The sequence below is a fragment of the Zonotrichia albicollis genome, chromosome 1 (assembly GCF_047830755.1).
Source record: "Zonotrichia albicollis isolate bZonAlb1 chromosome 1, bZonAlb1.hap1, whole genome shotgun sequence".
NCBI classification, from domain to species: domain Eukaryota; kingdom Metazoa; phylum Chordata; class Aves; order Passeriformes; family Passerellidae; genus Zonotrichia; species Zonotrichia albicollis.
In genome coordinates this window covers 72,539,287-72,551,973 of record NC_133819.1, presented here as the reverse complement: position 1 = coordinate 72,551,973, position 12,687 = coordinate 72,539,287, and the positions used below count along the sequence as shown (strand labels likewise).

The window sequence follows — 12,687 nt, the reverse complement described above, 5'->3', positions numbered from 1 at the left end:
TACTAATATTGATTTCATTGGTAGATAGGTTGAATTAAAAATTATTACATGTTTTGGCAGAAGACCACATTTCAGTATAACTTAAAGAGCTTTTAATTACAGTTTAACATTTAACTGAAGTTAATGTAACAGCTGTTTTCATGTATAATTGTATAAACACCTATAAACTTCTTAAAATAAAAGCTACATTTGTGACTGAGTTGAAAGCATCAAGGTTTGTATGATGGCAATTATCATGGCGCCATTAGTAAGATTAGATGAGGTACAACTGTAACAATGCTGTGTTGTGGTGGGATTATGTGGCTGTTTCGACATGCTACCAAGGGACAGCTTCTCAAATATACTGTGTCTAGAATCTTCTACTATGTAACAGAAACATGCAGCAGAGTAATCTACTTTTAAGGTTGAATGGGTAAAGTCCTAAAGATTTCTAAGAATTGTCAGCATCGTCACAGTTCACTAAAATTCAATTCTTGCCGTCTGACATGGGTTTGTCTGACATGAGTTTTTTGGCTTTCTATGCCTTCAGACATGTCTTATTCCTATTTTCCTTAATTGGATACCTGAGTTTTTATAGTTTGCATTGTTTTTCTAACTTCTTTTATTTTTTATATCATTCTAGTTCAGGGCACTCCTGATCTGCAACTGTTCTGGTCTTCGAAAATATTTTACAAGATTAAAATGATAACACATAGTTATTTCCATAAGAAAAATTTCTAAATTTGAGTTCTTTAAAATTTTCAAAAAGTAACAAATTAGTATCTTACAGCTGTGAATAAGTATCTCAAATGCAAGGAAGTGCTAAAATTAGGTACTTACTTTATCATGAGAGCGTTTTCTACCTTTGTTGCACAGAAGTATTTGCAGATCAGCATTGCTGAATACTAGAGAGATTTTACATATTTTATTCATTGTATCCTCAGTTGCGCTTTTGTATTGCTGCAGTAAAATTCTGTGCATCAAACAAGTTACTTTCATGTAGCAAATGTGGTGTACTGTAGTAACTCCTTCAGTTTTTATGCAGAACTGCAAACTGAGTGAATCTTTTTTCCATGAGTGCCAATTACCACGGGTCTTAGTTACAGATGCTCAAAAGAGGAACTGGTTTTATTTGCAGCCTTCAGTAACATTTTTTACCAGCAAGGGCCAATGCAGTGTTTCTGCTGTGCCTTGTGTTCTGTGTAAATATTTCAGAATGTCATGTTAAATTGTTTCCAGGCAGTGATTAAAGACCTCATTGAAACTTTCTTGTTAAAAGTCACTACAAAATTTTTCGGGTTTTTGGGGATAAAGTAGATGTTAAATTATTCTAAATAGGTCATCTAACACTTCAGCATGTTAGGTGTTCTGTGGTCATCTCTACTAGTTAAGAGTCCTTCCTTCTGGTAAATGCATATTTCAGTGTGATTAGATTAATCTGAGAATTAGTGAAATGGATGTATTTATCTTATCATCTCTTAAATAGGTTTCCTTAGATGTTCCACATGTAAATGACTATTAAAAGAATATTTGCTATATGTTTTGCAAAGCTCCAGGGGGTTAAAATTTGACGTCACTATATATGTACGACCTTAGCATCAAATCATGAAATCCCAGTGCACACAAATCACCACTGGCCCTTTTTGGAGAAAACATTGGAACATGAGAAACAAATAAGAGTGACCAGGGAAGTGGAAAGGTGAATTAAAAGAGAGTGGAGAACTAGAATTAAGTATTTTTGAATTTAAAGCTGACTCTAGGTCTTTGAAAATCTATGTAAACTTTCAAGAATAATGGTGCAAAGACTTTTTTCCTTTCAAGCTTTTTTTATAAGTACTGCAGAAGAGCTGCATTTTTTGGATGTTTTTGGTCTTGTATATCTCTCTTCATTTGAATTCAGTGAACTGAATTCAAAATGCTAATCAAGTATGGGACATTCCTAAAACTCCACTATTTTTAAATAGAAATGTAAAGTTACTTTTTTTTTTTCAGTAAGATAAAGTATATTTCAAGATCCCCCATTTAAACTACAAAAATTTTGGTGTATGGTTTTATTTTCCAAATCAAGTCTGTGGTATCAGTGGGATTGTACATTCACTTCATGGTTTAAGCTTTGCTACATGGAGACAGCTTCCTCTGCTGCCACAACATGCTTGTTTCATTTAGATCTGTGCTCTTATTGCCCACATACTCCTCTTGCCCCCCCCAAAAAACCAAAACATTTGACAGCATCAGTTCCCAAATATTTTCCCAAAACCTTACAGCGAGTCCTTGTCAGACAGCTTGAAATTTTGACTTAGCTGAGCTAAAGCCAGTGAAACTATGGAAAATGTTCACCAGTTTGCTTTCAGACCAACTCTGCTGCATGTGTTCATAAATTCCATAAAGATTGCATGCTTTATGTTTAATACAAACGGTATCTTTTTTTTCATACCCATCCTTGCTTTTTATATTTTATTTTTGTTTCCCTTGCCTTGGTTGGATGCCTGTGTGTGTTTAATCCAAATCCCTGTCCAGTCCTGGAGTTTGAACTACGGAAAGCCAAGGAGACCATACAGGCCCTTCGAGCCAACCTGACTCAGGCTGCAGGTGGTGTACATAAACCTTTTCTTAAGTCTCTACTTTAAACAATGTAGAAGTAGCTGAGCTCATCATCTGTGAGAGAGTAAAATTTAGTTCCTTCTTTTTTCCTCCCCAGAAAATGAAGTTCCTTTGCAGGAACGAAAAAATTATAAATCAAGTCCTGAAATTCAGGTAGGTGGTTGGTGATAAATGAACTTTGCATGGATTTTAATATGAATATAACAAGCTTCCATAGTTGGAAGGAAGATAAACCAAAGATCTAGTGTGTTGTCTTTTTCTTTCCAGGAGCCAATCAGACCTCTTGAGAAAAGAGCTCTAAACTTCCTAGTTAATGAATTTTTATTGAAGAATAGTTACAAGCTTACATCAATAACATTTTCAGATGAAAATCATGATCAGGTAAAATTTCCTTGTGGGTTTGAGGTTTTTTGCACGCCTGCTTTCCATATTGTGATCTTGTCATAAACTCAAGTGAACTTAAGTGGTTTTTCCTGTGCATGCAGTTTGCTTCATATATATGAGTACTCTAAAAGTTAAATATGTTAGTTAGCATTTTCATATATAAACCATGGTTTGAAGACACAGCAGTTTGAGCAGTAGTTTCCCAAAATTTGTAGGAAGTAGAGTGCTTGCATTCTTTTAAAGGAAGCAAAAGAAGAAGTGAAATACTGTGCGTTAGATGTTTTCCTTGTATTCTAGTGTGACACACATTCACTGGAAGTCAAGGATCTGGATCTCAAATGTAATCTATTCCTTAGATCCTATTCAGTTGACTTGTACAGGGATATACAATTTACTCATTGGTTGTCTTCTCGGGATGTGTATGTGTGTGTGTGAGAGTACTTACTCACCTGTGGCATTGAGTACAGTATTGAATAAGCTCTCGGTAATAAAGTGTTATCCTGGCTCTTTCCCAACATAGCTATGCTTTGATGCATTTTTCTTAAGATGGTCAGTTTTATATCTCTGTTGGCTTACATTTGATGGCAAGAATGTTTGGAAGGTTCTAATTACGTTCCGTTTCTGGGTAGACAAAGCATCCTGTAATATCAACACCCAATATGTATTCATCACAAAATGGGGATATTACCAGAAGAATTAAATATGGAATTTCATCCAGTTTTATGGGAAACTGGTCTCCTAAACTTTTCCTACTTTTCATATCCTAATCTGTGGAGCAAATAGGTTGTTAAATAGAATTTCTGAATTTTCCATCTCCACTGAATATTTGCACTTAACATCCAAATACTTGTGAGAATACAGACCCCAAAAAAGAAAAGATTGACAGTCTGTTCTATTTGTGCTCTCGACTGAGAAGTTTTTGTTTTGTGAGACAATTAGCAAAAAGCAGAATTCTTAATTCTAAAAAGTAAATATAAACATACTGAAATTACTGTATAGTAGACACATTTTTTCTATGTTATTCATATAGTTATTTGAGAAAATAATATTTCTTCAAAGAAATGTATGTGACCAGACTATGGAAAAAATAATAGTGAAGACTGGGAACAATAGGAAAAAAGTTTAAACCAATACTTTAAATTTAAAGTCGTTAAAGAGACCATCACAACTCCTGTGCAACAGTGCACAAACTTACTTGTATATACAGACATGAAATATTCTTGTGTTAATAGGGTGATAAGATGTAAATGAGAAAAGGAAGAACCTGTTTGAGACAGGAGGCCCTTGTGTTGTTTGCACCTCACTATCAGTCTTCTACAGAGCTGTTTAAGCTGTATTAGACATCAGGAGGAAATTCTTCATGGGGATGTTAAATGTTGGAATGGACTGCCCAGGGAGGTGATGGAGTCACTGTCCCTGGAGGAGTTCAAGAAATGACTGCATGTGGCACTTAGTGCTCTGGTCTTGTTCACATGGTGATGATCAGTCAAAGGTTGGACTTGATCTCAGATGTCTTGTCCAGACTGAATGATTCTGTGATACTGTGCCTATCTTCCCTAGGGAAATTAGACCTGCACTTGTGAGTGAAATGGGAACAAACCCAATATTTCTGCCTTGTATCAGCTGCATTGGTTTCTGCTAGAATTTGAGCAACATTATTTCTGATTATAAAAAGTGTTCATGTCTTAGCAAAAGAGAAAGTGACCTATGTGGTTGGAAAGGTACTCTCTCTAGTATGTTGCCTAGAGCTGCCTTTGTGGTCAAACTGCTTTGATTCACAAAGTGAATCCTTCCTCTACTATTGTTTCTTGCTGAGTTATTCTTCTATCTGATTTACTGCAATGCAGTCTTGATGTGATTATTTTGCTATTGCATCACCTGTGGTCAAATGAGGAAGAGAAAAGAAAAGGAAGTATATTCTATGCTTTAGTTTCTTTTATTCTTTTGAAGGATTTTGAACTTTGGGATGATGTAGGATTGAATATTCCAAAACCTCCTGACCTGTTACAACTGTACCGTGACTTTGGAAACCATCATGTTGCTGCAAGAGATGTGGTGGACGCATCAGTTGGTGTAGAGGATGACGAGTTAGAGGCTGACACTCCTATACTTGGGACCGTCCCTGTGTTTGAAACAGCACCACAGTCAATAGAAGTAAGACTGCACAGGAGAAATGTTGCAGCTGTTTGATGTACTGCTTAACTTTATTGTACTAAACTCTTCTGTTTCTGTCTTGTGTTTAGCAATGTTTAATAGTGCAAAAATTAGAAGATCAAATTAGTGTGTTAAACAGTGAGAAATGGTCTTTGATGGAACAAATCCAAAGACTTGAAAGGTATGTTCTTATCAACCTACTTGACTCTTGATAAATGTTGGAGAACTTTTCAATGTCTTTCTAACACATATATGGAACCATGACTTAGATATAGGAAATTACTGGGAATTCTTCAGGGCAGGGTAGTCTTTCCATTTCAATACATAGTATTTGATTTAGAAAAAGGAAGAGACTTCAAACTGACTATTTCCCTGTATTACGTGTACAATTTGATTTTGTAACCAATTTTGTTCTTTCAGTGTGACTTGTTTATTCCTTTAAAAACAATCACTTCTGATCTGTTTTACATAGTTTTTTTTCCAATTAGCTTTATGTCACTCCTTAGTGTGTACAGCTTGCAAGCACTGTCAGAAAGATGCTTGTTTTTACATCTGACGTCAACACAGTTTTTGTTTCTGAAGAGCGAGACTAGTAGACATGACAGTATCTTTAAAAGCAGCAAAAAAAAAGATACTTAGAAGTTTTGAGCAACCATATCATTCTGTAAGCCATAAGATATCATTCGTCTTAAGAGGTGTACTGATGCAGTGTGTGGGAAAGTGCTTAAATTTTAAGTATCTTTATTGACTTGGATAGTTACCTTTTCAAAGCCAGATAGGATAGTACATATTGATTCACCACTCCAGTATTTTATGTTTTGCGTCCTAGGTAGTGTTCTGTCTTGTAACAATTTGTGTCTCAGTGCTCAGACTTCAGCCAGGAGATAAAACTGTTGCTACTCACTTGTTTCATTGATTCACTCACTCAGTGCAAAATTTTTCCTGTTACTAATTATCTACTAAAGTGCTCAATGAAACTAGTGCTTATTTGAACAGTGTGTGTGATCAAAGTTATTTGTTAAAGGAATTCTTAAACATACATGAATTGAAGAATGTGTTGAGCTCTTCAGCATGTTGTCTTTGTTTCTGTGCTGCAGTGGTGTGATTTGAACAGCATATGAAAGCTACAAAATCATTTCATATTTTGCTTTTTCAGTGAAATAGATCTTCTCAAGAATGAAAACTTTTCTGTGTCAACTGTTTATGGTGTAGCTCCCCATCCTTCTTTAAAACAAGTGCCTCTCACAGTCTCAGAGGACAATGGACGGTACTTGGATATCAAGAGCTCTGAGAATGACAGTAAACATGGAAACATTGAGGAAAAAAGCCTTGCTTTATCAGCTGAAGTGGATTCAAGGACTTCTAAAGATGATATGCTAAATTCTGTGCCCTCTAAAGAGACAGAGAAACTGTCCTCATGTCCTCCATCATCTAAAGCTGCGGTCCACTTTGATAAACCTAATAGGTTAGTGATAAGTTGTAAACTGCATGATATTATTAAAAATTCTTGTAAAGTGAGTAGATATTTTTCTAACAGAGAAGTTCTGCCAAATGAATAGATCATTTGTGTTTTGAAGGCTAATAAGAGACTTAACATACCTCTAGGGTACAGTGCTGATATTTTTATGGTGTTCCTAATCTCCTCAGGAAGGAGCACATATGACAAACCTACTGTTTTAGTATTAAGTTGCAGAAATTCTATTCCCTTTCTGCTTTTGAACCCAACCCTGTTTGTTGGAACAAAAAAATAGGTAAAATCAGAATAGTGAATGGGAAGACAAGAGAGTTCTGTTCTCTTTTAAGTTTTAATTTAATAATTCTCTTCTGCTTGAAGAGTTGGGAAATTTTTTTGCTTTTTCTCTGTAGATGTGTATAACTCTGCTAGAGAGCAGAACTATTTATCATTTACTTATTTTGTAATTATCAGAAAGGTATCTGATGGCATACTGCTTTTTTGAGTTTTGATTTTTGGGGCACGCCTTCCCTGGGTAACAATGATTCTTTTAACTAAGTTAGGGAATTCATGTTGTGTTATTACTTGGAGACTGGGTTTGTGCTTACAAGTGTTCTTGAGAAAGCCCTTTCAACCTGTACAAGTGTTTTTGTAGTGAAAAGGAGAAGTGATTTGTTCATTAAGTGATAGATAAACCACTGTAGTCATCAGGAGTAACGCGGACCACAGACATAATGAGAGTAGGTACAACTTGTAATTGTTACCACTGCGGACAGAGATAAGCAAGTAGATCACCTTATGATCTTACTGTTGCTGTTTGTAGGGAAGCAGGCAGCCATCCTGCTTTGTCTTTTGTCCCTTAGCGAGCTTTTGCTGGTTTTGATACTGTAATTTGTTTCTGGAATTATCTTTCCATCTCAGAATACCAAGTAGAAATCTGTGTAGACATTCTGTGCAGATGGAAAAATAAATGCAACCTTGTAGTGGGGTGGAAAAAAAGAACACCGGAAAAAAAGAAGTTGCTAATCCTGCTAGTAATTACCTTTTCTTATAAACTCTAAGAATCCTGCTTTTTCTGGATTTTCTGTACTTCTTGCACTAAGTTCGAGGGTCAGGGCTACTTTTTCAGTGATATCTTAACTTTTAGAATTGGACAGAAGAAAAGATTTCTGAATATAATACTTTGGAGTCACATAACAAATTTATTCTCTCTTAGTTGACTATACTAGTGTTTAACAGGAAAGTAGAACAGCTTAGATTTTTCTGGAAAGTGGTCAGTGGTTTGGTTTAAGCTTTACAGATTTTTTCTTTTTAGGTTTCTTTCATATCCTAGCTAAAAGTCCAGATATGTGTAGTACACTGCACAATACAAATATGTGTAGTAATCAGAACTTCAAGCTTTTGCTATGTACTTGTCTACCTACTTTCATTTGGCTTGTTGCAAGTTTCTTCTTGCTCAGATTAATGGTGAGTGCTGGGTGGCATTAAGTGCATGAATATTAGATTGATGGTTTGGGGATAGTGAGGGTGTATATGAAAACAGGATTAAATCACTGAGTGAGGAATGAGCTGTGTATTTCCAGTGGAACTTATGATGGTAGAGACTAGAGCAGCATTTGTTCTGCTGCTCACAGTTGTTTAAACTGCACCTAGATTTAGTTGAGAAGTAGTTCAATGAAGCTGTGAATCCCCGTTGAGTTAAATTCACAAGTCCCCTCAAATGCAGTTCACTGCAGAAATAAATAATGCATGTGTAATATGTAGCTATTTTTGTACTCTACTTTGGGCTTAATATGTCAGCAAAGGGTCAAAGGAAAGCGTGTTTGATACAGTGTTTTATAGACCAGTATCTAGTGCTAAATTTTCTTCCTGGATTATGCCCTAGATTTGTAATAATGCAGTAATTTTTCTCACTGAATAAGTAGATTATTTGTTAAATGTTTTGAGATCTGCAGGAGAAGCAGCACAATGGAAATGCTTGATATTTATTGATTTCAATCCACATTTATTTACAGAAGACAATTACTATCATTTATGCAGAATGTACTAAGAAGGGTTAACAGCTAAGACACTATCCTAAAAGGCAAGATCGTTACTACTGTGAGTGTTTTCTTGGCATAAATCTTGCCCAGATGGGAAGAGAGAAGGGGAAGTGAGCCTGCCTTGTGTGCCTGCACTCAGAGCAGCTGTGCGTGCATGCTGGCAAATGAGGACATGACCATCATTGGAAAAATGCCTCAGTTAACAGATGGCAGTGCAAAGCACTAGCAGTGGTTTAAATAGACTGCACCACATGTGTTTATTCAACTAATTTGAGGTGTGTGGTAATTTGCACCAAATACAAGGTGTTTTCTGTATACAGCAGTCCTGGCTTTTTGAATGAATTGGCTCTTCTGTCCTGGGGTTATATAGAATAGAACAGTAGTGCCTGGGCTTTTTATTCATTGTACTTTCTTATATTTGGATGTCTTCACTGCTGGCATCTATTGCCCCTTGAAGAGACTTGCCACTGACTTGTTTGCAAGAGGCCTTGGTCTTTTATTGTTTTTGTTCAGTGCAGCCATCAAGGATTTTGTTAGACTTCATTAGGGAGAAGCTTTTTGGACTCCAAGTATAACCAGCAATTGTAAGAGAATCCATGCTGCCCAGAGCTTGCTGTTATTTGACCCACAGGGAAATTCAGTGACATATTGTCATACTTACTTTTCATTGTTTGCAAAGTGGGAATGGAACTTTGCCCTTATGTAGGATTTTAATTAGGATTCCAAGTGGGAAAGGATCTGATTTTCTGTAGAATGAAGGCCTGGTTGAAGGACAGACTGGGCAAAGGGCTGGCCAAGACCTTGCCTCTGTGTTAATGTTAAGCTGCTGCTTTGCAATGCTTGCTAATGTTCTCCCAGTATAAAAAAAACTCTACAGTGTTGAGTAGAGTGTGTAAATCTGTCACTCAAGAATATTTTACAGCATAAGGACTAACATATTGTGAAAGACGTCTTTTACAACTTGCTACCATTTAAGTAGTTTAGTAACTTTTTTAAAGTGAACCTTGCACAAAACCAAGCTGAATAGAATTAAAACAAGCTTCCTTCATTAAAATTTAAAATGTACTTCAAAAACCCATACTGTTAAAAAAATTAAGCAATAAGTAAAAATTCCTATTTATCATAATTTTCTAAACAGTGAGAAGAGGAAAACTGGTATATTTATTGATGTCCTCTTGAATTAGTTTAAATAATTGTAAGTAAGAGCTTTGATTTTTAACAGGCTTTTTTGGTTAGAAAAGGGTGAATGATTATGTATTTACTGTAAGATGTATTATGTGTCAGTCTATTAGATAAAAATGTATGTGTGTATTTTTGAGGGTTCAAAGGTGTTACCAATTTCCACGTAAAAAATAGGAGTTGCCTCCTCTCAGTATCATTAGAGGACTCAAACAGCTGATGATGGAAATGGGTGAGATGCTTTCTGTGCATATTTTGGAAGACAAATGTGTTTCTTCTTTAAACATAGTGGATGGGGCAGTGTTAGATTAGCATCTAAGTACAAGGCCTGAGATAAGGCAGAGGAAGTTGTCATTACTGGGAATAATAGAGTGCTGCTGCTTGCCTGTTTGATGTAATGGTCAGTAATTGTTTTCTGAGAACATTTCTGCCAAATTACCTTCTTCAGACATGGCTGTTTTGAAGCTTTTATCAGGGTTTGATACGGATGCTTAAGGCTTTGAGTAGCTTGGCTGCATTGGCTGGTGCTGGATGTGGCCATGAGGCAGTGCCTGTGCAGATGCACCCTGTAAAAGGGTTTAGACACCAGTTTAAGATTGATTTTGAGGTTCTGGCAGCTTTTGAATCCAAAGTTAGATCCTAAAGTGGCAGTTGAGCAAACTCTATTTAACCCTGAAGCTCCTAACTTGACTGACTACTCAAATGCTTTTATTTAATTCTCAAATTTGGAGAATCAGAGCATTAAGCAAAAATATTGTTTCATGTGATTTCTGTGCCCGCCCCACCCCGTTTGCATAATTGTATGCTTCCTCTTGTATTGCCTAAGCTTCCTTTTCTTCATGACTTAGTCCTATTTTTGTCTGTGCAACCATTTGATGTTATATTTTTTGGAACTAAATCTAACTTCTTAATTAGGACACTCACGTTTTTTTCTTGCTACGAATGAAACACTCTAAAAGTCAAAGATAATTTTAAAACTTCTGTAGTATGAATCACTTAAACATGCTTTCTGGGTGTCATTTTACCTAGCTGATTAAACCAGAGTGAAAGGACTTGCTTTATCACCTTTCTGATTTATGCTTTCTTCTCTCTCTCCCTTTTTGATGATATTTCAGGAAATTGTCACCAGCTTTCCATCAAGCACTACTGTCTTTCTGTCGGATGTCAGCAGACAGCCGTTTGGGATCAGAGGTATACTTCCAGTGGGCATAAACTAAAAGATCCTTCATTTTGCATGGCAGCAATAGTTAAACAGTAATAATTGCTTTGAAACAAAGACATGGAAAGATGAATCCATGTGCATGGAAGTTAAGAAATAAATATATGTTCTTAGATTTTATGCTAAATATGGAACCTAGTGATAGAGGTGTAATTACTGGGAACTTTGAGTCTCTACTCACGCTTTTGAAATTGCTGACATATCAAAAACTTACAGCTTGATGTATGGGAATAAATTAAATAGTTTTCTGGTAAGTGATCAGCCTGCTGCAATTTTTATTATTCCTTTCAAATGCTGTTTTTCTGTTCCTGTGTGTCTAAAAAAAAAGCAAACAAGCAACTTGGTTTTCTAGGTATCTCGAATTGCAGACAGTGAGAAAAGTGTCATGTTAATGCTGGGACGCTGCCTGCCTCATATTGTTCCTAACGTGCTGCTTGCAAAGCGAGAGGTGAGGAACCATGAAATTTTACTTTTTTTTCATCACGCTATTTTGTTGTTAATTTTGAAGATGTTGTGTCTAATTTCATGGAAGTCTATTACTTGCAATCATGTTCTTACTTTTGTGCATGCATCTCTGCTCCTAGAAAATGGTTTTACACCTCTGTCAGGTGAGTTCAGCAAACCTGCATGGTATCCTAATATTCCTTCCTCTGCCTAAGGCACCCATTAGCATTCAGCAAGACTGTTACTGTAGGTCCATCTGTTTGTGGTAGCACAGATGTTTTTGTTAGGGAAGACCATATCAATGTGCTTTGTAAAAACAGGGGCTATGAGTTCAAACATTGTTTCATTTATTTTGTCTATCAATTTAAATAAGCAATAATGTTCAGGTTCTTTTGCAGCACTACGTACTTCAACAAAAATAATTTTCAACAAACAAATTATTTTAACGTCTTTTCTTGGAAGCTCCATGTATCAGCCAAGTAAAGGTTCATCAAAAATACCCCTTTGTAAGGAAATGAGCAATCTTGCTTATATGTTTTCCTTAACTTTAAAATGAGAATGACTAAAAATTAGGAACATGTAATGTGTATTTTGAATGTAACTGAAGTTGATGGTTTGCATAATCATTCATGCTATATAGCATACAAAAGGAAGGAAAAAAAATTTGACTGATTTTGTTTTGCTTGGTGTAAATATTGCACATTACCAAATATGTAAAAAAACCCATAAACTGAAGGCATACAAAACAAAAATTCAGTGTCCTTATAGTTGACACTGAATTCAAGGGTTTGAAGTAACATATCTTGCTGAGCAAGTTTTAGTCCTTGTTGACAGGACCTACAGTATGTAGTAGACTTAGTCATGTGTTTTGTGTAAATTCATTTTAAGGCTTTGAAAATTCCTCAAGAAATTTGTACTGATCCTGTAATCTAAAATTTTTATACCATACAAATAATTATCAGCAGCTGACGTGGTGAACTTGAGATATGTCCTTTGGTTTGAAAAGTCATAAAAGGCTTTATTTTTGAGGTGGTGGGGGTGTTAACTGGGTGCTCTGGAAATGCTTCTGTCTTTCACAATAATTCGGTAAATGTTCCTGGATCAGTGCTTAATTTCTGATTTCTTCTTTATTCCTTTCCTTCCTTCTGCTTGGCAGGATGTGGTATTTTGGCTCCTTTTAACAGCTTTTATTTAGCTTAATCTGTGTAATGTATTGAATATTTTTGTAACCT

General features: G+C 35.8%; 1 protein-coding gene across 3 annotated transcripts in view; it reads left to right on the top strand.

The window, feature by feature from the left end:
• RELCH (RAB11 binding and LisH domain, coiled-coil and HEAT repeat containing) overlaps positions 1–12,687 on the top strand; it is a 76,932-nt gene that overhangs the window by 22,345 nt on the left and 41,900 nt on the right. For 2 of the 3 annotated variants that reach the window (XM_074545000.1, XM_074544991.1), the window contains exons 3-10: positions 2,497–2,568; positions 2,678–2,733; positions 2,848–2,961; positions 4,915–5,118; positions 5,208–5,299; positions 6,275–6,583; positions 10,908–10,983; positions 11,364–11,459. In XM_074545000.1, coding sequence (XP_074401101.1) covers positions 2,497–2,568; positions 2,678–2,733; positions 2,848–2,961; positions 4,915–5,118; positions 5,208–5,299; positions 6,275–6,583; positions 10,908–10,983; positions 11,364–11,459 — 1,019 coding nt within the window. The remainder of the gene's footprint in view (positions 1–2,496; positions 2,569–2,677; positions 2,734–2,847; positions 2,962–4,914; positions 5,119–5,207; positions 5,300–6,274; positions 6,584–10,907; positions 10,984–11,363; positions 11,460–12,687) is intronic. The other variant, XM_074544997.1, reaches the window with a different exon arrangement.